General features: G+C 43.1%; 1 protein-coding gene across 1 annotated transcript in view; it reads right to left on the bottom strand.

Annotated features, from left to right (window-relative positions):
• The window catches only part of LOC122551916 (receptor tyrosine-protein kinase erbB-4-like), a 958043-nt gene that overhangs the window by 7454 nt on the left and 926427 nt on the right, over positions 1–24162 (bottom strand). Inside the window, exons 26-27 of the mRNA XM_043694485.1 lie at positions 4086–4386; positions 2551–2640 (exon numbers count right to left, since the gene is read on the bottom strand). Coding sequence (XP_043550420.1) covers positions 2551–2640; positions 4086–4386 — 391 coding nt within the window. The remainder of the gene's footprint in view (positions 1–2550; positions 2641–4085; positions 4387–24162) is intronic.

The following is a 24162-nucleotide window of genomic DNA, read 5'->3' as shown; positions in this document are numbered from 1 at the left end:
ACCACCTCCGGAGCAACGGATACAATAAATGACATTGGGGATGTGCAGGTGAAACTTTGATGGAAAGCTCCTTTGGGGCCTTGGATGGAGGTGAGGGAGGAGGTGTGGGCGCAGGTTTTGCAATTCCTGCGGTGGTAGGGTGGACCTGACCGGTTAGTCACTGAGGGAACGGTCTTTGCGGAAAGTGGATAGGGGTGAGGAGGGAAATATATCCCTGGTGGTGGGGTCCGTTTGTCGGTGGTGGAATTGTCGGTGGATGATGCAGTTTATGCGGAGGTTGGTCGGGTGAAAGGTGAGGACTGGGGTGGGGGGGGATATTCTGTCCTTGGAGACACTGTTCCCATTAGTAGAAGGGTCAGTAACCAGGAGTATAGATTTAGGCTAACAGGTAGAAAGCTAAGAAGGGATTTAAAGGCAACTTCATTTATTCAGGAGGCTGTGGGATACTGGAACTGACTACCTGAAAATGTAGGAGGAAGTGAGGACTGCAGATGCTGGAGATCAGAGTCAAGAGTGTGTTGCTGGAAAAGCACAGCAGGTGAGGCAGCATCTGAGGAGCAGGAGAATCGACGCTTCGGGCAGGTGCCCTTCTTATCCAAACGTCCCTCACAACTCAGAACTGAATGCAGCTCTCCAGCAGTGGTTTGGTCAGAATGTTATACTGCTGCAGTATAACTTAGATTAGACTACTTACAATGTGGAAACAGGCCCTTCGGCCGAACAAGTCCACACTGACCCGCCGAAGTGCAACCCACCCAAACCCATTCCCCTACATTTACCCCTTCACCTAACGGGCAATTCACCTGACCTGCACATTTTTGAACTGTGGGAGGAAACCGGAGCACCCAGAGGAAACCCATGCAGACACGGGGAGAATGTGCAAACTCCACACAGACAGTCGCCTGAGGTGGGGATTGTACCCAGGTCTCTGGCGCTGTGAGGCAGCAGTGCTAACCACTGTGCCACCGTGCCACCCATAACCATCCTGCTTTGGTATTATATGCCTCAGCTAATAAAGGCAAGTATCCTGTCAACCTTCTTCATCACCTTATCTACCTTCCCTGTTACCTTCAATAATCTCTGGATATACACCCCAAGGTTTCTCTGATCTTCAATACTTTCCTGGGTCCCTCCATTCAAGGTGAGGGAGGAGGGAAGTTTAGGGGAGATGTGCGAGGGACATTTTTCATGCAGAGAGTGGTAGAATCCCAGAATGCCGGTGGTGGTGGAACCAGACACGTCAGAAACATTTAAGCGGCATCTGGATAGTTACAAGAATAGGGAGAGAATAGAGGGATATGGAGCGAATAAGGGCAGAAGGTTTGTTTTTTTAGCTTAGTTAGGGCATGATGATGGGCACAAGCTTGGAGGGCCGAAGGGCCTGTTCCCGTGCTGTCCTTCTGTTTTGTCCTTTTATGTCTTGACTTGTTAGGTCTTCCCAGTTCATTCTCTCACACCTTTCCAGTTGATGCCACTTTGCTCAGTTGACCAGTCTGTTGATATCCTCCTGCAGTTTATACCCTTCTCACTATTCACTACTTAACAAATTATTGCATCAGCTGCGAATATTTTGATCAAAGTGTAGTTGAGTCAGAAACTCTTGTAACATTTGAGCAGCATTTAGATATTCATTTGTTTCACCGGAGCCTCTGAGGTTATGGACCAGGAGTTAAAAAGTAACCTTAGTGCAGTCAGATCTTTGTTGACCAACACTGACATAATGAGCCAAATGTCCCCTTGCTGTGCTGTGCACAATCTAAATCTTTCTCTGTCAATAATCTCTGCAGGACTATCTAAGTAAGTTTTATTTGTGGTAAACTAGTTAGTTTTTGTCAACTAAAGAAACCTGACTGTCTTGTTTCCAATATGAAACTAAATATATCATCTCTGACCGTTCAAATTGCCCTTATCATCAACTCAGTTAAATTGAATATTTGTTGCGATCAGTACAGGAGGGGACTTGAAAGGAATTGGCACTCTATCACCTCCCCAACTCCAGTTGTACCACATATGTTTGATCTTTATCCATTTACAGAAATATTACTGGAGTCTAAAATTCATACATTATTACCATTTCATTTGATTATTATTCCTTCACCAGACCTCGTATCGACTTTTTCTATCGGAAAGCCTGTTCAGTCATACCTGGTTGTTAGAATCCCTCATTTTCAGTCTTGGTCTTGTAAACCTTTAATGCAATTCCCACAGTATCATTTTATTAAAATGGAGGTCTTAGCTGAACGTACTTTCTCCATACGTTTACCAGAACTTCTCTTGAGCAATCAGCTTGACAGCATTGCATTTTGTACGGCTCTGTTAACCTCTGTGGATACTTTTAATGATCTGTAAATTCCTAGCCCTGAACCTTTTCAGGTTACTGCCTCAGTAATGAACAAAACTGGTGTGAAACTGGCTGCTATTGTCACTTATTTTTGGAAGCTCTGCATTGTTGAATAACGAGTCCTGGAGTCTACAGAACTTCAGGCTAAAACAGAAAAGACACATGACAAATTGCAAAGTATAACATTTTTTTCAGAGGAGGTTTCTGACCTGCACGTGATAGTTTGACCTTCGCTTCTGCCTTGGATGGTCTGGCAAGTGTTCGCTCCTCCTGGGTTGTACTCACTCGCTCACTAACCCCTGCAAAAAGGTTCAGAGTGTCAGAATTCACATATCTGTGTGGTGTCAGTGCACTACTCTTGTAAACATACTGTTCCTGCTTCATCTCCTTGGTACCCATCTATTTCTGACTAAGCCTTGGGCACAGAATTAATCACAGAACCACAAAGACGTGCATTTGTATAGCACTATGAAGACAGTAAAACACAGAGGGAGCATTGGCACACACACTGAGACAGGTGCCGTAAACACAGTGGTGGTGCTCTCTCACATGGTAGGGGCTGAATTTTACACAAAACGATAAGCAGAAAATCACTCTCCGATACAACTTCAAATGTCTATTGCTCTCAATAGAACAGACAGTGCCACTTTCCCCAGAACCTGCTGCAGCTTTCTGCCAATGGGTTTGTCAGCAGGTCTGCTTTGTCTTTGCCTATCACTTCATGGTTGGTGCCCCTCTCAGAGTGTCTAACAGCAGATGCACGGAAGGGCAAAAGGCCTCAACAACTCAAAGATGACGGGATGTTAACAAGCTCAACGGTTCATTCATTACTCACTTCAAAATGGAAGGCAGCGTGCCAATCCTCACAAGCACGCAGCATTCCACGATTTTGGAGATGGGTCGTCACGTGGCGGGGAAGATATCCAAGATAATTTGTAAGCAATTGAATCCAACCCAGTGAGTGCAAGACAGTGTAAACATGGCATCGCTGTTCGTATGTGTGTGACAGTATAAAAATAGCATGAATATTTTACTCTCCCATTGTGTGGTGCGCGTGAGAGACAGTGCAAAGACAGCATAAAGTCTTTCAGTTTGCAGGATTGATTTGCGGAGGGACATGCTAGTTACCTGGTTACGTCCACTCCACATTCAGGAGTGACTCTGTTTGTTCGATCTGACCGTCCTTTGTTAGGAATGTTTTCCTTGTCTGAGTTTTAGGTTGCCCTCAGTAAAATTGGAACTGTTGCTCAATGACTGCAGTCTGAAGGAAGATAGTTTGGATATCTGCCCTGAAACACCCAAAGTACCACACTATGGTTGAAGCGCAGTTAATCTAGAAAATGTGATATTTTATTTCCATGTAGCAACCCCATAAAATAGTCATGTGATATGCATTCTTCTGTACTGGAGATTAAGTATTGGAAAAGACAATGGAACAGCTATTCCTGATCACAAGAGAGACAATGGGGCTCTTCCCCCATCAATTACACCTGCAGTTGACTCAGATAAGTCTTACCCTTCCTATTTGTATTATTGAACCACACTCCAGACATTTTGTTCTGGGTTAACAAGCCAGGAATTTGCTTTTATTTCATTACGTGATCTGCCATTGGGCTCAGCAGAAACTTTATTGAAATAGACCCTGCTGTATGTCCAGTGCCGTCTTCACATCACTGGCTGGCACAGTGCTCCTCATCTTCAATGGCTTCTCTCTTCCCCTCCCTCCCCATACTGCTGAACTTGCCTTTTGACTTTTTGTCCTGAATGGGAGTCATGTAGCCATCCTCGTCCAGCTCACCCCTCTGCCCATGTTCCGACAGGAAGACCGTGGGGTCTGCGCTGTATCGCTGGGTGGCACTGTCCTCCCTCGGGCGTGGCGCTTGTTTCCTCAGTGTCCCGTTGCAACAGGCATCGTCGAAGACCTCCAGTGATGAGGCAGCACCCTGGTCCTCCAACGTAGCAGAACTGGCACAGGTGGGTGGCCGGCTGTGCAGGGATATCCCTTCCTCTGGTCCGAACAGCCCATCGCGGTATACAAACTGATTCTGTGTGACAAAAGGGAAACAGTGAGATCAACTCTGTGTGTGTGTGTTAGAGAGAGACAGAGAGAGAGAGAGAGAGAGAGCGAGAGACAGACAGAGAGAGAGACAGACAGACAAAGACAGGTGTGGGTGGTTGATTCATAAAACTTCATGCAGCAGACTTGGCTCAAAGAAGCTCGAAGGAAGATCGTCAAAGGAGAATGGGAGGAAGCTGTCAGCTTCTTGGAGTCAGCTTCAATTAGCCATTAGCTGATTTGTATCTGCAATGCAATCACTCAGCCATAATCCTGGATACTTTTTTGAACAAAACTCAATCGAGGGCAGGGAATTCTGGATTTCCACTGTGAAGAAATGCATTCCAGCACGGTGGTTCAGTGGTTAGCACTGCTGCCTTACAGCGCCAGGGACCTGGGTTCAATTCCAGCTCAGGCAACTGTCTGTGTGGAGTTTGCACATTCTCCCCGTGTCTGCATGGGTTCCCTCTGGGTGCTCCGGTTTCCTCCCACAGTCCAAGGATGTGCAGGTTAGGTGAATTGGCCATGTTAAGTTGCCCCATAGTGTTCAGGGATGTATAGGCTGGGTGCATTAGTCAGGGGAAACGTAGAGTAATAAGGTAGGGGAATGGGTCTGAGTGGGTTACTCTTCAGAGGGTCAGTGTGGACTTGTTAGGCCAAATGGCCTGTTTCCACACTGTAGGGATTCAATGATCTAACCTGCCATGTCCTCTGAGAACCTTATATATTTTAATAAGGTCACCTCTTATTCTTCAATCTTCCAATGAGTACAGCCCAATGTATTCAACATCTCCTTATAAGAGAGTCCCTCCATATCTGGTATCAGCTGAGTGAATCTCCTCTGGACTGCCTCCAATGCCAGTATATCTTTCATTAGATAAAAATTGCTCACAGTATTCCAGCTGTGGTCTGACTACTGACTTAGATAATTTTAGCAAAATCTGTCTACAATCTGCTCTGATCCAATGCCATTGTTCTGTTCCTGTGCGATCCTGCGTTATAAGAAAATTGCATAATTGCAGAACCATTTAAGAGTCATTGAGTCAAAGACATGTACAGCACGGAAACAGAACCTCCAATCCAACCCGTCCATGCCAACCAGATATCCTAACCTAATCTGGTCCCACTTACCAGCACCCGGCCCATAACCCTCCAAACCCTTCCTATTCAGATATCCATTCAGATGCCTTTTAAATGTTGCAATTGTACCAGCCTCCACCACTTCCTCTGGCAGCCCATTCCATACATGTACCACCCTCTACATGAAAAGGTTGCCCCTTGGGTCCCTTTTATATCTTTCCCCTCTCACCCTAAACCTATGCCCTCCAGTTCTGGAATCCCCCACACCAGGGAAGAAACTTTGTCTATTTATTCTATCCATGCCCCTTGTAATTTTACAAACCTCTATAAGGTCACCTTTCAGCCTTCAATGCTCCAGGGAAAACAGCCCTAGCCTATTCAAACTCTCCCTACAGCTCAAATCCTCCAACACCCTTGTAAATCTCTTCTGAAGTCTTCCACGTTTAACAACATTTTTCCGAAAGGAAGGAGACCAGAATTGCATGCAATATTCCAACAGTGGCCTAACCAATGTCCTGTACAGTCGCAACATGACCTCCCAACTCCTGTACTCAATACTCTGACCAATAAAGGAAAGCATACCAAACACCTTCACTATCCTATCTACCTGCGACTCCACTTTCAAGGAGCTATGAACCTGCACTCTAAGGTCTCTTTGTTTATCAACACTCCCTAGGGCCTTACCATTAAGTGTATAAGTCCAGCTAAGATTTGTTTTTCCAAATGCATTTATCTAAATTAAAGTCCATCTGCCAGTTCTCAGCCCATTGGCCCATCTGATCAAGATTCTGTTGTAATCTGAGGTAACCTTCTTCGCTGTCCACTACACCTCCAATTTTGGTGTCATCTGCAAACTTACTAACCATACCTGTTATGTTCACATTCAAATCATTTATGTAAATAACAAAACGTAGAGGACCCAGCACCGATCCTTGCCGCACTCCACTGGTCACAGACCTCCAGTCTGAAAAATAACCCTCCACCACCATTTACATCCAAATGGCTAGTTCTCCCTGTGTTCCATTAGATCTAACCTTGCGAACCAGTCTCCCATGGGGAACCTTGTCAAACACCTTACTGAAGTCCATATAGATCACATCTACCACTCTGCCCTCATCAATCCTCTTTGTTACTTATTCAAAAAAACTCAATCAAGTTTGTGAGACATGATTTCCCATGCACAAAGCCATGTTGACTATCCCTAATCAGTCCTTGCCTTTCCAAATACATGTACATCCTGTCCCTCAGGATTCCCTTCAAAATCTTGCCCACCACCAGCATCAGGCTCATCGGTCTATAGTTCCCTGGCTTGTCCTTAGCTCCTTTCTTAAATAGTGGCACCACGTTAGCCAATCTCCAGTCTTCCAACACCTCACCTGTGACTATCGATGATACAAATATCTCAGCAAGGGGACCAGCAATCACTTCCCTATCTGCCCACAGAGTTCTAGGGTACACCTGATCAGGTCCTGGGGATTTATCCACTTTTATGTTTCCAGACATCTAGCACTTCCTCCTCTGTAATATGGACAGTTTTCAAGATGTCACTATCTATTTCCCTACATTCTATATCTTCCATGCCCTTTTCCATAGTAAACACTCATTTAGTGTCTCCCCCATCTTCTGTGGCTGCACACAGAGGCCGCCTTGCTGATCTTTGAGGGGCCCTATTCTCTCCCTCATTACCCTTTTGTCCTTAATGTATTTGTAAAAACCCTTTGGGTTCTCCTCAATTCTATGTGCCAAAGCTATCTCATGTCCCCTTTTTGCCCTCCTGATTTCCCTCTTAAGTATACCTCTCCTAAGGATTTATTCAATCTATCTTGTCCATACCTGACATATGCTTCCTTCTTTTTGTTAAACAAACCCTCAATTTCTTTAGTCATCCAGCATTCTCTATACCTACCAACCTTTCCTTTCACCTTGACAGGAATATACTGTCTCTGACTCTCAGTATCTCATTTATGAAGGCTTCCCATTTTCTAGCCGTCCCTTTACCTGCGAACATCTGCCCCAATCAGCTTTTGAAAATTCTTTTCTAGTACCGTCAAAATTAGCCTTCCTCCAATTTAGAACTTCAACTTTTAGATCTGGTCTATCCTTTTCCATCACTATTTTAAAACTAATAGAATTATGGTCGCTGGCCCCAAAGTGCTCCCCCACTGACTCCTCAGTCACCTGCCCTGCCTTATTTCCCAAGAGTAGGTCAAGTTTTGCACCTTCTCTAGTAGGTACATCCACATACTGAACCAGAAAATTGTCTTGTACACACTTAACAAATTCCTCTCCGTCTAAACCCTTAACACTATGGCAGTCCCAGTCGATGTTTGGAAAGTTAAAATTCCTGACCATAACCACACTATTATTCTTACAAATAACTGAGATCTCCTTACAAATTTGTTTCTCAATTTCCGGCTGACTGTTAAGGGGCGTATAATATAATCCCAATAAAGTGATCATCCCTTTCTTATTTCGCAGTTTCACCCAAATAACTTCCCTAGATGTATTGCTGGGAATATCCTCTCTCAATACAGCTGTAATGCTATCTCTTATCAAAAACTCCACCTCCCACCTCCTCTCTTGCCTCCCTTTCTGTCCTTCCTGTAGCATTTGTATCCTGGAACATTAAGTTGTCAATACTGTCCATCCCTGAGCCATGTTTCTGTAACTGCTATAATATCCCAGTCCCATGTTCCTAACCATACCCTGAGTCCATCTGCCTTCCCTGTTAGGCCTCTTGCATTGAAATAAATGCAGTTTAATTTATCAGTCCTACTTGGTTCTCTGCTTTGCCTGCCCTGACGGTTTGACTTGCTGCATTTCCCAACTGTACCAGTCTCAGATTGATCTCTTTCCTCACTCTCTCCCTGGGTCCCACCCCCACCACCTTCCTAGTTTAAATCCTCCCAAGCAGCTCTAACAAATCTCCCTGCCAGTCTATTAGTCCCCATCCTTCTTGTACAGGTCATTTCTACCCCGGAAGAGATTCCAATGATCGAAAAATGTATGGGACTGGGATCACTTTATAGCCAGTACAGGTAAGGAAATTTTGCCTTTTACAAATAATGGTCTGAATCCTTTAATTGCTTCACGGCCAATTTGCATGGAAGAAATGCACCTTACAGCAGAACTGACTGTACGTTTACACTCCATTCCATTTGAAATAACAGCCAACATACCATTTTTCTTCATCATCATCTGCTGAAGTTGGATGCTAGTTTTTTGTGATTCATGTACAAAGACTCCCAAATCTCTCTTTTCTCTAGCTTTCTGAAGTCTTTCTAAATTAAATAATATTCAGCTTCTCTATTTTCCTGCCAAAACCTTGTGTTTCCCCACATCATACTGCATTTGCCAAGTTTTTACCCACTCACATAACATGTCCATATCCCTCTGCAGATTCTTTGTACATTCCTCGCCATTTGTCTTCCCATATATTTTTGTGTCGTCCACAAATTTGGCTCTCACACATTCACTTTCTTCACCCAACTCATGAATGTAACTGGGTTACATTCATTGATCTTCTTGGGACTCCAGTAGTTACAGGTTGCCATCCTGATAATCCACCCCTTATCACAACTCTGTTTTCTATTAGTTAGCCAATCCTCTAGGCATGTTGATATATTAAACCAACAGCCTGGACTCATCTTATGAAGTAAACAAATATGTAGTACTCTATCAGATGCCCTCTGAAAATCCAAACATATGGCATCCACAGATTTCCCTTCATCTATCCTACTTGTTACATACTCAAACAGTCTACTAAATTTGTTAGGCATGATTTCTCCTTCATGAGCCATACTCTAATCATATTATATATTTCTAAATGCTGTTATTACATCCTCTATAACAGACTCTAACATATTTCCAAAAACAAAGGTTAACCTAACTGGCCTATAGTTACCATACCCCTGCATTTACCCCCTACCTAACACTACGGGCAATTTAGCATGGCCAATTCACCTGACCTGCACATCTTTGGACTGTGGGAGGAAACCGGAGCACCCGGAGGAAACCCACGCCGACACGGGGAGAACGTGCAAACTCCACACAGTCAGTCGCCTGAGGCGGGAAATGAACCCGGGTCTCTGGCGCTGTGAGGCAGCAGTGCTAACCACCGTGCCACCCACTATTTCTTTTATTTCTTTGTTTCCATTACTAATTCCTCCAAGGGGCCAGGGTCACTATCTGACACTCCTTTTTATATATTTTCAGAAGGGCTTACTCGTATTTTTTTTAAGTAATCAAATAAAGCTAAGAAGTATAGCAAGGTTAAAATGGTCTGAAAGCTTTCTGTCCTGTGCACTGAGCATTTGCAATAAGGTAAATGAATTAGCAGAAACAGATGCAAATGGTTCTAATTTAGACCAATTGAATATCATTAAGAAAGAGATATGTTTTTGATTTTGGAGGCATTAAAGGGTATGGGGAGAAAATGGTAATATTGCATCAAAATAAAGGATGAGCCATGCTCATATTGTTTGGTGGAGTAGGCTTGAAGGACTGAATGGCATACACCAGCTTCTGTTTCTATATCTCTATATGTGATTACAGAGAAGTTAACTCTGAGACTATGAAATGACAATTGGCAAGAATGGATTGGTGAATCTTATTAAAGAGGTTGACAGTGTCATAGAGTTATAGAGATGTACAGCACGGAAACAGACCCTTCGGTCCAACCCGCCCATGTCGACCAGATATCCCAACCCAATCTAGTCCCACCTGCCAGCACCCGGTCCATATCCCTCCAAACCCTTCCTATTCATATACCCATCCAAATGCCTCTTAAATATTGTAATTGTACCAGCCTCCACCACTTCCTCTGGCAGCTCATTCCATACACGTACCAACCTCTGCGTGAAAAAGTTGTCTCATAGGTCTCTTTTATATCTTTCCCCTCTCACCCTAAACCTATGCCCTCTAGTTCTGGACTCCCCAACCCCAGGGGTCTTTGCCTATTCACTGTATCCATGTCCCTCATAATTTTGTAAACCTCTATAAGGTCACCTCTCAGCCGCCGCAGCTCCAGTGAAAACAGCCCCCGCCTCTCCCTATAGCTCAAATCCTCCAACCCTGGCAACATCAGTGAATAGGCAATGGCTAATATTTTTAAAAACGTGCAGAAATACCAACATTTATTCATCTTAACTGGTACAAAAATAAAAGAGGAAAGGTGTCTCAACCATGGCTTACAATTAAATTATGGATAGTGTTAGATTCAAAGAGGAGGCTATAAAATAGCTGGAAAAAGGAGCAAGTCTGAGGTTTGGGAGAATTTAAGAATTCAGTAAATGAAGACAAAATGTTTGATCAAGGGGGGAAAATAGAATATGAGAGTAAGATGGAAAGGAACCTAGGAACTGACTGTAAAAGCTTCTGTAAGTATGTGAACACAAAAAGGTTAGCAAAGGCAAATGTAGGTCCCTTACGGTCAGAAGAAAATTATGCTGAGGAACACAGAAATGGCAGAAGGATTCAACATAAACTTTGGTTCTGTCTTCACAAAAGAGGGTAGAAAAAAACCTCCCAAAAATATTCAGGATCCAAGGATCCAGTGAGAGGGAAGAATTGAAGGAAATCACTATTAGCACGAAATGGTGCTAGGTTATTAATGGGGTTAAATCTGAGACATCCCTAGGGTCTGCATGCTAGAATACTGAAGGAAATTATCCTGGAAATATTGGGTGCATTTATGATCATCTTCCAAAGTCCTTTGGACTCTGGAGTAGTTCCCATAGATTAGTGGGTGGCAAATCTCACCCCACTATTTAAAAAAGGATGGAAATAAACTCAGAGAATTACAGACCAATTAACCGAACATCAGTAGTGGGGAAAATGCTAGAGTCCATTATAAAAGATATGATAACAGAACACTTGGAAGGCATTAGTAGGGTTGGACAAAGCCAGCATGGCTTCATGAAAGGGTAATATTGCTACACAAGTTTACTGGAGTTTTTGAGGCTGTAACTAGTAGAATGGATAGGAGAGACCTAGTGGATCTAATGTATTTGGATTTCAAAAATTCTTTTGATCCCTCAGGAGAGGTGAGTGGCCAAAGTTAAAACACGTGGGTTGAAGGTGGAGTGTAATTTTGATGGACAGACAGGAAACGGAGAGTGGGAATAAATGGGTCTTTTTCCTAGCAGCACTCATGACGTACCGTCGGGATCAGTGCTTAGTTTCAGCTGTTCACAATGTAAATAAATGACCTGCTGGAGAGAACCAAATTATTAAAGATAGTCAGGGAAGTAACTACAGAAGTAGTGGATGCACTGGTAGCAATCTTTCAGGAATCCTTAGGAGAAGGATTGAAAATTGTCAATGTAACAGTATTACTCAGAAAGGAAATGAGACAAAATAAACAGATAACTATAGGCCAGTTAGGTTAACCTTTGTTTTTGGAAATATGTTAGAGTCTGTTATAGAGGATGTAATAACAGCATTTAGAAATATATAATATGATTAGAGTATGGCTCATGAAGGAGAAATCATGCCTAACAAATTTAGTAGACTGTTTGAGTATGTAACAAGTAGGATAGATGAAGGGAAATCTGTGGATGCCATATGTTTGGATTTTCAGAGGGCATCTGATAGAGTACTACATATTTGTTTACTTCATAAGATGAGTCCAGGCTGTTGGTTTAATATATCAACATGCCTAGAGGATTGGCATAAACAGCATAAACTTGTTCCTTTTTTAAAATATACGTGTCATGAGGGAACTCCAGATCTTGGAACCTCATAAACTGAAGGCATGAACGTCGCAGTGTGGTGATGGCAAGTGGAGATGCGCAAGTGACAGGAATTGGAGCAGCAGAAAGATCTCCAAGGGTTGTAGGGCTGGGTGAGGTTCCAATGAAAATGAAGTATCGATGAAACACTGCTGCCAATTCAGAAGGATGGATTGGGGAATTTTACTAAAGGGGTTGACAGTGTAGAGGCAATGGCTAATATTTTGAAAGAAAGAGTGGTAATAACATTTATTCATCTAGTCTGGTACAAGGAGGAAAGGCGGCTTGACCTTGGCTTACAAATAAATTATGGATAGTATTAGATCCAAAGAAGAGATGTTTAAATTACAAGAAAAATACACGTTCATTCCCTGACCTGCCTTGTAAGAACCATCCTGTGATTAAAATTGAGAGCATTGCTCTACATACAAACATACAATGCTCAGAATCTACAGAAATGGACAGCACTGAAGTCTTTTCTGGTCCAAAATGAATACAACCATGGAAAACTTGATTAAAATGTCATAGCAACTGCAGCATGGAACTGGAAGAGCTTTGCATTATTAGGACTGAGGATTTAGTGGAGACGTGGGAATTATACAGTTGGCAACATGATAATGGCTAGAGCATCTCAGGTTGTTACTCTGCTGTTCATTCCTCACTGATAGAACTTACAACCAATTCCTCCCATTCTTACACTTTAAACTTCATGAGGGTAAATCTCGCCTGCGCAGCCATGACACTAAATACATGGAATCAATGAAATTGATTATGGAGTGGGTTTTTTGGTACTTTGTTGGTGTTGCTGGCTGGGCCAGCATTTATTGTTTACCATCTTAACTGCCCTTAAGATGGGGAGAGCTGCCTTCTTGAAATGTGGCAGTCCAAGGGGAATGGATACACCCAAGATGCTTTTAGGGATGAAGGGTGCTGGATTCTAATCCAGGGACAGTGAAAGAATAGCGAGTGAAAGAGTTCCAAGTCAGGATGACGTCCTCCTTGAGGAGGAATGTGCAAGTGTTTCCATTTGTTTGCCAGGTGGTGGAGGTCATGGATTTAAATGCAGTGGTGAGGAGTGATTAACAGTCAATTGATACTACAGCCTGTTTTGCATGTCCTGACCCTTCCTAATTTTATTCCACAATGTCTTCAGACAGTTTAACTGCTGGCTATCAATCTAGTACATTTGTTCACTTTAGAACTGGTGGAACTTGCAGGCCACTGTTCTAATGTTTGAATGAAGAGGAAAAGACTTAATTGCTATATTTGCCTCTTGCCTGAGCTCAATTATGTGAGAATAGGCCGAACCTGTGAGCCACATCTACCTTCTCTGGTCACCATCAAATGGATCACTCTGTAAATAATGTATAACTGTGGTCAGTGTATTGAGTGTGGGAGTTATGAGGTTATGTAGCAGCTGTACAGGACACTGGTTAGGCTACTGTTGGAACACGGTATTCAATTCTGGTCCCCTTGCTACGGGAAAGGTGGAAAGGTGTTGTGAAACTTGCAAGGCTTCAGAAAAGATTTACAAGGATGTTGCCAGGGTTGGAGGGTTTGAGCTGTAAGAAGATGCTGATCAGGCTGGGGCTGTTTTCCCTGGAACGTTGGAGGCGGAGGGGTAACCTTGTACAAGTTTATAAAATCATGAGGGGCATGGATAGGGTGAATAGTCCAGGTCTTTTCCTCAGAGTAGGGGAGTCCAAAACTGAAGCAAGGGAAACAATTTAAAAGGGGCAACGTTTTCACACAGTGAGGTGCATGTATGGAATGAACTGCCAGAGGAAGTGGTGGAGGCTGGCACAATTACAACATTTAAAAGACATCTGGATGGGTATATGAATGGGAAGGGCTTAGAGCGATATGGGCCAAGTGCTGCCAAATGGGACAAGATTAATTTAGGATATCTGGTCGCCCTGGTCAAGTTGGACTGAAGGGTGACTCTCTTTGACTCTACATTAGAATGGGGTCAGGGGGTCATTGTTTTTGCTAAATAGACAGCTCTGAAAACAGATAATGGGGATATGATCAATAAAAATACGGAAATACTAGAGATACTGAAACATGACTTTATGCCAGTATTTTCATTAGAAGAAGAGATCAGTGTTTGGTAAATTGAACAAGAAATTATTAGTGAATCAGGGACAAAGACTCACCAAAATTAACCTTAAAGAGATTTTTAAAAAGTAATAGTGCAAATCCCCAGCACTAGACAGTTCCCATTCCAGGATTGTAAAACAAATAGCTGAGAATATAGCAGATGTCCTAACTATAACCTTCCAAAATTCTCTCGATACAAACTGCTCCTTTCAATTGGAAAATTGTGTGCGGCAGTTAAGTAAAAAAAGAAGAGGGAAGACAGAGAATTATTGACCAGCTAACTTAACATCTGATGTCAGGAAATTACTAGTGTCTATAAATGAGGAGAGGGGTGACTGAACACTTTGAAAATTTTCACTCATTCATGAAGAGCCAGTATGGATTTGTAAAGGTAGGTCATGCCTGACAAACACCACTGATATTTTTGAAGAGGTGGCTAAAGCAGCGAGTGGTCAGGAGGTGGCTTTTACAATAAAAGTGAACTGAAAAATCACTTACTGGTTAACAAAAGTGCCAGTTTTAAAGGACTTTTTGTACTCAAAAGGGGTTCACCTGCTCCATTTCATTTCAGTCGGGTATGTCAGCGCAAAACATTCATTTGGATGCTTGTTTCCTTTAATGGAGTACCATTCATTGCTCGCGACGCATTTATTTGAATATTCTCCATTTCTTTGAATCTGATTATATGTTTGCAAATTAAGGATTTAAGTGTGCACAGCTTTCAAATACTTTAAATTTGAATCAAAGACTTGATGAGATAGCAGTCAACAATCCTATGGACCGACAGTCATATAGACTTGCAGAGGGCACTTGACAAAGTCCCTCGTAAAAGCTGTAGTTGAAGCTGATGGAACCGAAGACAAATTATTGACCCGGTTAGGAAATTACTGAGTGTCAGGAGACACACAGTAAGAGTAATGTGCAGACAATCTCATTGCAAGGATGTGACTAGGGGATGTGTGTTCGTGCCATATTCATTCACTGTACTTACTAATGACTTGGATAATGGGATAGTGGGCCATTTATCCAAATTTGTTGATAGGTGACAGAGAAAGCTAACATTACAAGCAGTGTAGATGCTCAGAGGTACTGATAGATTAAGTGAGCGGGTAAAACTGTGTCAAATTCATTCCAACGTAGTCAAATGTGAGAACCCATTTTCAACCTAAAAAGGACAAAACTGGGTGCTTTATTAATAGCAAAACAGCAGAGGTCCAAGAGACTTGGAGGTCCAGATGCATAGATCATAAAAATGACAAGAACCTGTCAAGAAAATAATCATAACTGCAAATGGAATTCCAGCATTTCAATCAAAGAACTAAAATACAAGGGGTTAGAGGTCATGCCTTAGAGACATGAAGCCCTGGGTAGACCACACCTAGAGTTACTGCAGGTCTACCCACAGCACATGGATTGCAAGTGTTCAAGAAAACAGTTCACCACCACTTTCTCAAAGGCTACTCGGGACAGGCAATAAATGCTGGCCAGGCAGCAATGGCCGCATCCGAAAGAATACATAAAAACATCATCTGAGAATGGGTATATTTGCTTTGGAGGGAGTGCAAATCTAAGTCCAATCTAACCTACTTCTGCAATGGCACAAACATTTCAAGGGTTAAATGAGGAGGAGTGATTTCACAAATAAAGATCATATTCACAGGAATTTAGAAGGTTAAGTGGGGGCCATTTGACCAAAATTCTCAAGGTATTAAGAGAATCAAATAAAGTAGACCAAGGGGGACTGTTTGTTTGGGAAGTCTAGGAATAACGGTAGTGCAAATCAAAAAGAGCCAATTCATTCAGAAATTAAATGAAGAAGAACTAAAAATGTTTGGAATTATTTTCTGTTAATGTTAAGTGATGTGGGATCAGTTATTAAATTTGGGATTGAAGGTTTTTTTGTAACAAGATATTAAAGGGTATGATGCAAAGGCAAATTTTCCAAGGGTCAGTGTGAAGATCACTGCATTTCTTAATTATATATTGATGACTTTGACAATCTAAAATTTGTAAATGACACAAAACTTTGACGTAGGGTGAACTGTGGGGAGATATGTGATAGACTTCAACAAGTCACATAAATTGCAAACTGAAGATTTCAGTAGGAAGAATGAGGAATGATAATATAATCCAAAATGTAAGAGGACCAAAAAGAGGTGCAGGAACCGAACACCCTTTCTGCACAAAGCATTTAAGGTAGAAGAACAGGTTGGAAGTGATTGAAAAGACATATGGGATCCTGGGCTTTTTAGCTAGAGGCAAAGTGTACAAATGTAAGGACGTCATAATGAATCTTTTGGACAATACTGGAGTAGTTGGGGCGGCACAGTGGCTCGGTGGTTAGCACTGCTGCCTCACAGCGCCAGGGACCTGGGTTCAATTCCCGCCTCGGGCAACTGTCTGTGTGGAGTTTGCACATACTCCCCGCATCTGCATGGGTTTCCTCCGGGTGCTCTGGTTTCCTCCCACAGTCCAAAGATGTGCAGGTTAGGTGAATTGGCCATGCTAAATTGCCTGTAGTGTTAGGTGCATTAGTCAGGGGTGAATGTAGAGGAATGGGTCTGGGTGGGTTGCTCTTCGGAGGGTTGGTGTGGACTTGTTGGGCTGAAGGGCCTGTTTCCACACTGTAGGGAATCTAATCTAGTGTGTCCGATTCAGAGAATTGAGCTTTTGGAAGGATGTGAAGGCTTTCTAGAGAATTTAGAAATGATTTCGGAGCATGATTCCAGGAATAGGTTTTTCGGTTACGGTACTTGGTTAGATTGGAGAAGCTGAGGTTGTTCTCCTCAGAGATTCAAGGGAATTGTTCAAAGTCATGTGAGGCCTGGACATTGTAGTTAAAGAACCAGTTCCTATTGGTGCAAAGATCAAGAACCAAACACTACAGAATTGAACTGATCAGTGAAAGAAGCAAAAGCAAAGTTCTGATCACGTTCTGGAGTGACCAGTACGGAAGGTTGGTGCTTTGTGAAGCTTTAATCAAGGAACTGGATAAGTACCTGAAGAGAAAATGTTTTCATGAATATGGGGAAAGATTGGGGAACTAGGGTTCGTGAACTGCTCTTGCTGAGAGCTAGCACAAGCTTGACTGGTCAAATAGCCTCTTTCTAAGCTGTAACCCTTTGAGGATTCTACTCACAGATTGTACATGGAGGTAGGTTTCAGAGCAGCTATAATCTGATTAAACCATGGAATCAGTTTGAGGAGCTCAATAGATATATTCTGTTTCAATCCATCGGCCAGTAATTCCCACAGTCTATGATCCCCCAAGCTGTTACCCTCCAATGAGTGCTGAGGGAATTAGTCTGAGTTTACATGGTGTCAAGACCTGATGATTACATTGGACTTACTGAGGATTTGCTGACTACAAAGAATCTCATTCACAAGAACATTAGATCACAAAAATCAGGACCAGGAAAAGACCATCTCTCCCATAAAACCTACTCGACCATCATTCGGGTGGCACGGTGCTCAGTGGTTAGCCCTGCTGCCTCATTGTGCCAGGGACCCAAGTTTGATTCCAGCCTCGGGCGACAATAGACTATAGGTGCAGGAGTAGGCCATTCTGTCCTTCGAGCCTGCACCACCATTCAATATGATCATGGCTGATCATCCTTAATCAGTGTTCCTGTTCCTGCCTTATCTCCACAACCCTTGATTTCACTATCCTTGAGAGCTCTATCCAACTCTTTCTTAAACGAATCCAGAGACTGGGCCTCCACTGCCCTCTGGGACAGGGCATTCCACACAGCCACCACTCTCTGGGTGAAGAAGTTTCTCCTCATCTCTGTCCTAAATGGTCTACCCCATATTTTTAAGCTGTGTCCTCTGGTTCGACTGTCTGTTTGGAGTTTGCACATTCTCCACATGTCTGCAGGAGTTTTCTCCAGGTGTTCCGGTTTTCTCCTACAGTCCACAAATGTGCAGGTTATGTGGATCAGCTATACTAAATTGCCCACAATGTCAAGGGAGGTGCATGTGGGTGGGTTAGCAATGAAAAATGTAGGGTTACAGGGATGGGATGGGCCTGGGTGGTCTTCGGAAGATTGGTGTCGACTCAATGGGCTGAATGGCCTGCTTCCACACTGCAGGGATTTTATCCCTAACACCACAATCATCCTTTGGGTCGATCAAAACTCTAACGCAGCCTTGAATAAATTCAGTGAGCCAGCCCCCATGGATGCCTTGTGCAAGATCATTCCACAGTCATAAAAAAAACGGTTAGACAAATGATTTCCTCACATCTCCACCTCAAATGAGAGACCCACAACTTTTAAACAATGTCCCCTAGTTCTAGATTCCCTGACAAAGGGAAGCATCGTCTCAGCATATTGCATTTAATTGAGTCCCTATCAAATCCCCAGAATGTCCCAAAACACTTTACAGCTAATTTGTAAAGTGTAGTCACTATTTTAATTTAAGAAACCCGGCAGACAGCTTATGTTTAGCAATGTCCTGCTCACAATGAGATAATGAGATGATGTGTTTTCTTGAGGGCATTTAAGGGATAGGTATGAGCCAGGATGATGTCCCTGCCCTTCTTCCCAACAGTGCCCTGGAATCTAAGTACAACTAAGGTGGTGAATTAGAACATGGTTTGCCAGCTTATCCGAAAGAGAGCACCTCGGACAATGTAGCACTTCCTTGGTCCTTCACAGGAGTGTCAGATTGTACGCTTTGCTCAGGTCAGTGGAGAGATCTTCACATTTTGACCTCCAGAGACAGGGATAAGAAACATGGCTTTGTGAACAGCTTGTGAGTGAGCTCCTTGGGCATCAGCAAGTATCTAGTCTCTTACACTTTTGATAATGGGCAGTCAGCAAATGCAGTCATGTGGTGTGAAGGATGTGGCACTGATCCACTTCTCCCCCATCTACACCCCATCCCTACACCCCATCCCGGCAATATGCTACTCATCAGTTGGACTCAGACTTTCACCAGGGCCAAGTACCCACCAAACTACATGCCAGGAAGGAATTAACACCTTTGGAGAAAACAGTGAAGAGGAGAAAATTGGTGGAAAGTAAGAAGTGAGTTGGCTAATTGGAAGTTAGCATAACTGGGGATTGTTTTTAAAGAAAGGTAAATTCCAACTGAATTTACCTTTCAGGATTTCAAGACATTCCAAAGCTCTTCACAGCCAATATAAAATGCTTTGAAGTCTAGTTACTGCACTTTGGAAATGCAGAGCTTTCCAATTCCTTTTGTGTATCAGGCACAAGTTACTCTGATGAGACCAGACAGCGTATTGCAGCATTGTGCACTGTTACAGGAATTTGGTCTAATTCTACACCTCGTGCCACTGTGAGACATTTGTAGCACTCAGCATTAATGCTTGAAAGAGAAAGCCCCTTGAGGTGATGGAAGCTTCATTTCACCAAGTCTTAGGCAGAACACATCAGAAACCACGTCACACCTCACTGAGGTTTCAGATGCACTTCCATTAGCTGCCCTGTCTTCCATAGACTGTTGTCACTGCCTGAGATAACGGATCGACTTTTACTGACGTGACATTCTTTTCCTGAACCAACAGCTTGGACAGTTGTTTGGCATCCTGCTGAGAAGCCGTCATTCACCCAGGCTTTTCTAAGAATCATTTATTGACACATTTAAATGTGTTAGTTTTGGAAGTCCATCTAGTGGGGATACAAACAATCCTGACATCTGCTCTGTGCTTTCTCATTGAAGTGCTACAAATGCTGTAAGAGCTACAAACCTGCCATTAGCAACCTGAACACACTTCTCTTGCTGTATGATCCTGGTATCGCCAGTCATTGTCACATCCCTTCATCATTATTACACTGGATAGCCTCAAGTTACAGAGCGCATGAACCATTCAGCAGCAGAAAGGGATGGCATTGTTCCGCTCTCCCCAAAACAGAATCTGAGGAGGCAGTAGTTTGCCATTCACAGAAGGACAGAAGAACTAAGAGCAGCAGTAAGCCATTCAGCCCTTGAGCATGCTGCACCATTCAATAGGATTGTGCCTGATCTCACCTTGGCCTCAATTCCACTTTCCTGCCAGCTCTCTGCAACCTCTCAAACCAAATGTATTTACTATCCCAAAATCAGCTGCACTCTGGGGTAGTGAATACCACAGATACACGAGATAAGCATTTCCTCCTCATCCCCGTTTTAAATCTACCACTCCTCATCATAAAATGATGATCTCCTGCTCTAGATTATCCCCTGGGATCACATCCACTGTCAGCTTTGTCAATCCCCTTTAACATCTTATATACCTCTCAGTTTTCCAATTACAAGGAAGTGTAGGACTAAACTGCAAAGTCTCTCCTCCTAAGTCACAGTCCTCATCTCTGGATTTCATTGAGTGATCCTTCTCTGAACCGCCTCCAATGCAACTACATTCTTCCTCAAGTCAAGGGGCCAAACTCTACACAGTACTTCAGATATGGTACAGTTGCAACAATGTTTCCTCACTTTTACATTCTATGCTTTTAACAATAAATGCCAGACTTCCATCTGCCTTCCATTACCTGCTGTAGCTGCACACTGCTTTTCAACAACTCAGCTAGAGGACACCAAGATCCTTCTATGCTGAAGCACTCTGAAGTTTCTCTCCATTTAGATGATAACTGCCTTTCTATTCCTCTGACCAATATGGATAATCTTGTTCATTGTAACTTATTTTCCCACCTATTTTAGTGTCATCTGCGAATTTTAAATGCCATGTGGTATAACTGATGACTCCCCTCCATGCCAAGCACTTTACCTGCTAACGGAAATGCCAACCTTACAGCTGCCTTGACATAACTCAGGTCATACATAACCGTAGAGTGGAGAAGTGAGCTCTTTGGCAATGTGCTCCCTGTGTCCACTGATCCCTAGGTCAACTTAGGAACCCTTTACCTTTGAATTAATTAATATTTTTAAATCAAGAATTCTCTAATGCTACTGGAATCCTGTCTTTCTGTGATATCTTTTCTCTAATCATTTTCTAAAGCTCTGAACTGACCTTATGTTGAAAGCACTGGTTGTCTATATTTTCAGCGGTGTTTTTAAAGTTAGTAAATTGACTCAAACAGACAGATTACCATCTCCCATTTTTGTTGCTTCTTAATTGAAAGGAGCTCAATTACACTGGTCACACCATCCTTTTGCAACATGAGTGATATAAGCTGAGAACTCTACATTCTTCTAAGTCTACCCTCTCATGCATCCCCTTGTCATGTGGCTTCATTTCCCCTCATCATTGACAGTCTCATCTTCAACGAGCTTGACTGCAAATGCTAAACCTCTCAGCCTCTCTACTTCTCTCCTCCTTTAAGAAACTCTTTAAAATCTTGCGGAGCTTTTGATCACCTTTTGTAACCTCCCACAAGGCTTGAGGTAATGCCTTGGGATTCAAGCTGTTCTAATTGCTGCTGTCTTCTGATACCTGTCATCTGATACTTGAGCTTCGATTTAAGAACTTGGGTTTGTTGATACTAAGAACAAGGGAAGACTGAGACAGCTGTTCTTAAGGTATGGTGGAGACAGAAGTGTTCATATGTCCTGTATTACACCCCTCTTTTGAGGTTTGTCACTGATAATCCCCTCCAAGAGTTTTTTCCATAATCACAGCAACACTAAAACGAGCACAGAGTGACTGGAACGTCACAGATGTCCTCTGAAGGTCACAAGCATGAGAAAAAAAAACAAACGCTCAATTTTTCTGACCTCCAAACATTTCAACATGTTTGACTTTATTGAAGGTTTTATTTTTTACTTTTGGTATGACGGACAGAGGCTGAAGTGGAGCAACGGATTAACGCAACTTGGGGACACTCAATTTAAACAGAGGGTTCTTTGAAAATCATCACCAAAGGTAAAAGTGATCAACTAAAGAAATCGATATTGAACTGAGCATTAAATAGCACACTTGCAGGACACCAAATAAACCAACCCTCTCTGAACTGAACCAGTTGTGATAATTACTTGATCGAAGCTACTGTAACCCTGTCTCTTTCTCTCACTGAGATGGTAGAAAGATGTCAGAGTGCGAACGTGCTACTCAGAGATAAAACTGAAAGTGAATGCACATAAATTGCTCAGTGGCCTTTACCATTAATGTTCCAGAATACTTTAAAGTTGTCCAGTATTGAGACATTAGACTGCAATTACTTTGCTAAAATGACAATGCCTTTACTTAATTGTCTTGTCCATCTATTGCTCAAATTCTCCAGATATTCAGTCATCTAATTATTCAAATTTGCAATGATCCCCTTTAATCCTCAGTCCAGTCACCTCAAAGTTCAATAACTTCATTGCCCAGTCTATCACCACTGCCTTGTGATCTAACTGTCCAGTCACTCCAGTCTTGGGGCTCAAGAATTCATTGTCCCACACACCAGTGGTGTTATTAATATGGTGCTCAAAATGTTTAGAGTTCCCGAGTTATCAGTCACACTGGGCAGGATTCAATGTCTTCCTGAGGCAAAGGAGCATTTAATCAGGTAGGTGTGGACCACACTACCTTCTCACCAATTAAGTCTCGGCTAGGAAGCTCATTGACGGCTTCCTCATTTAAAACACCCACTGAAACCCTTGTCCACTTAAGGATCTCATTGCACCAACACTTATTGACACACATTGAGGTTGATTTCTGATCAGATGGCAGGGAGGAAGTCCCTCAGTCAAATGTACTCAGTGCATGGCACACAGCTTTCCTATGGAGGTCAGCCATCTCAGTTCCAGGACATCTCTGCAGCAGCTCCTCAGTGACCTCAGCTCATTCATCTTCAGCTGCTTCATTAATGACCTTCCCCCCCCCTCCCCATCATAAGGTCAGAGGTGGGGATGTTTGCTGATGCTTGCATAATGATTAGCCCCATTCATGATTCCTCAGATACTGAAGCAATCCATTCCCAAATGCAGCATTTCTGTGGGGTGATGGTGTCACAGTATTAATGCAATTCACAATCCCAGCTAATGTTCTGGACAGAGGGATTCAAATCTTACCATGACAGATAGTGAAGTATGAACTTTAAAGAACAGCTAGCCTGAATCAATCATAAAACCACTGTTGATTGTCATTAAAAAATCCTGTTCAAGAATGTCCTTCAGGGAAGTAAATCTGCCCTCCTTACTTGGTCTGGCCTTCATGTGACTCAGACCCACAGCATTATGTCAGGATGAAATGTGAAGGCTCAGTTAGGGTGCCAGGAAAGACAGAGAGAGCTACGAAGAGCCCGGAGGGGACATGAGAAGTCATTGGCAGATAGTTTCAAGTTCCTCCAAACCAAAGGAGTAGCCATGCGCACCCGCATGGGCCCCAGCTATGCCTGCCTCTTCATCGGATATGTGGAACAGTCCATCTTCCGCAGCTACACTGGCACCAGCCCCCACCTTTTCCTCCGCTACATCGATGATTGTATTGGCACTACCTCATGCTCCCACGAGGAGGTTGAACGGTTCATCCACTTTACTAACACCTTCACCCCGACCTCAAATTTACATGGACCATCCTCCCTCCCCTTCCTTGACCTCTCCATTTCTATCTCGGGTGACCGACTCAACACAGCCATTTACTCCAAACCGACCGACTCCCACAGCTACCTAGATTACACCTCCTCCCACCCTGCCCCCTGTAAAAAAACCATCCCATATTCCCAATTCCTTCGTCTCCCCCGCATCTGCTCCCAGGAGGACCAATTCCACTACCGAACAACCCAAATGGCCTCCTTCTTCAAAGACCGCAATTTCCCCTCCAACGTGGTCGATGGTACTCTGTACCGCATCTCCTCCACTTCCCGCACCTCCGCCCTTGAACCCCGCCCCTCCAATCACCACCAGGACAGAACCCCACTGGTCCTCACCTACTACCCCACCAACCTCCAGATACATCGTATCAT

This window comes from Chiloscyllium plagiosum, chromosome 7 (assembly GCF_004010195.1).
Source record: "Chiloscyllium plagiosum isolate BGI_BamShark_2017 chromosome 7, ASM401019v2, whole genome shotgun sequence".
NCBI lineage: Eukaryota > Metazoa > Chordata > Chondrichthyes > Orectolobiformes > Hemiscylliidae > Chiloscyllium > Chiloscyllium plagiosum.
Note: the sequence above shows the minus strand (reverse complement) of the source record. Positions and strands in the feature narration are given on the sequence as shown.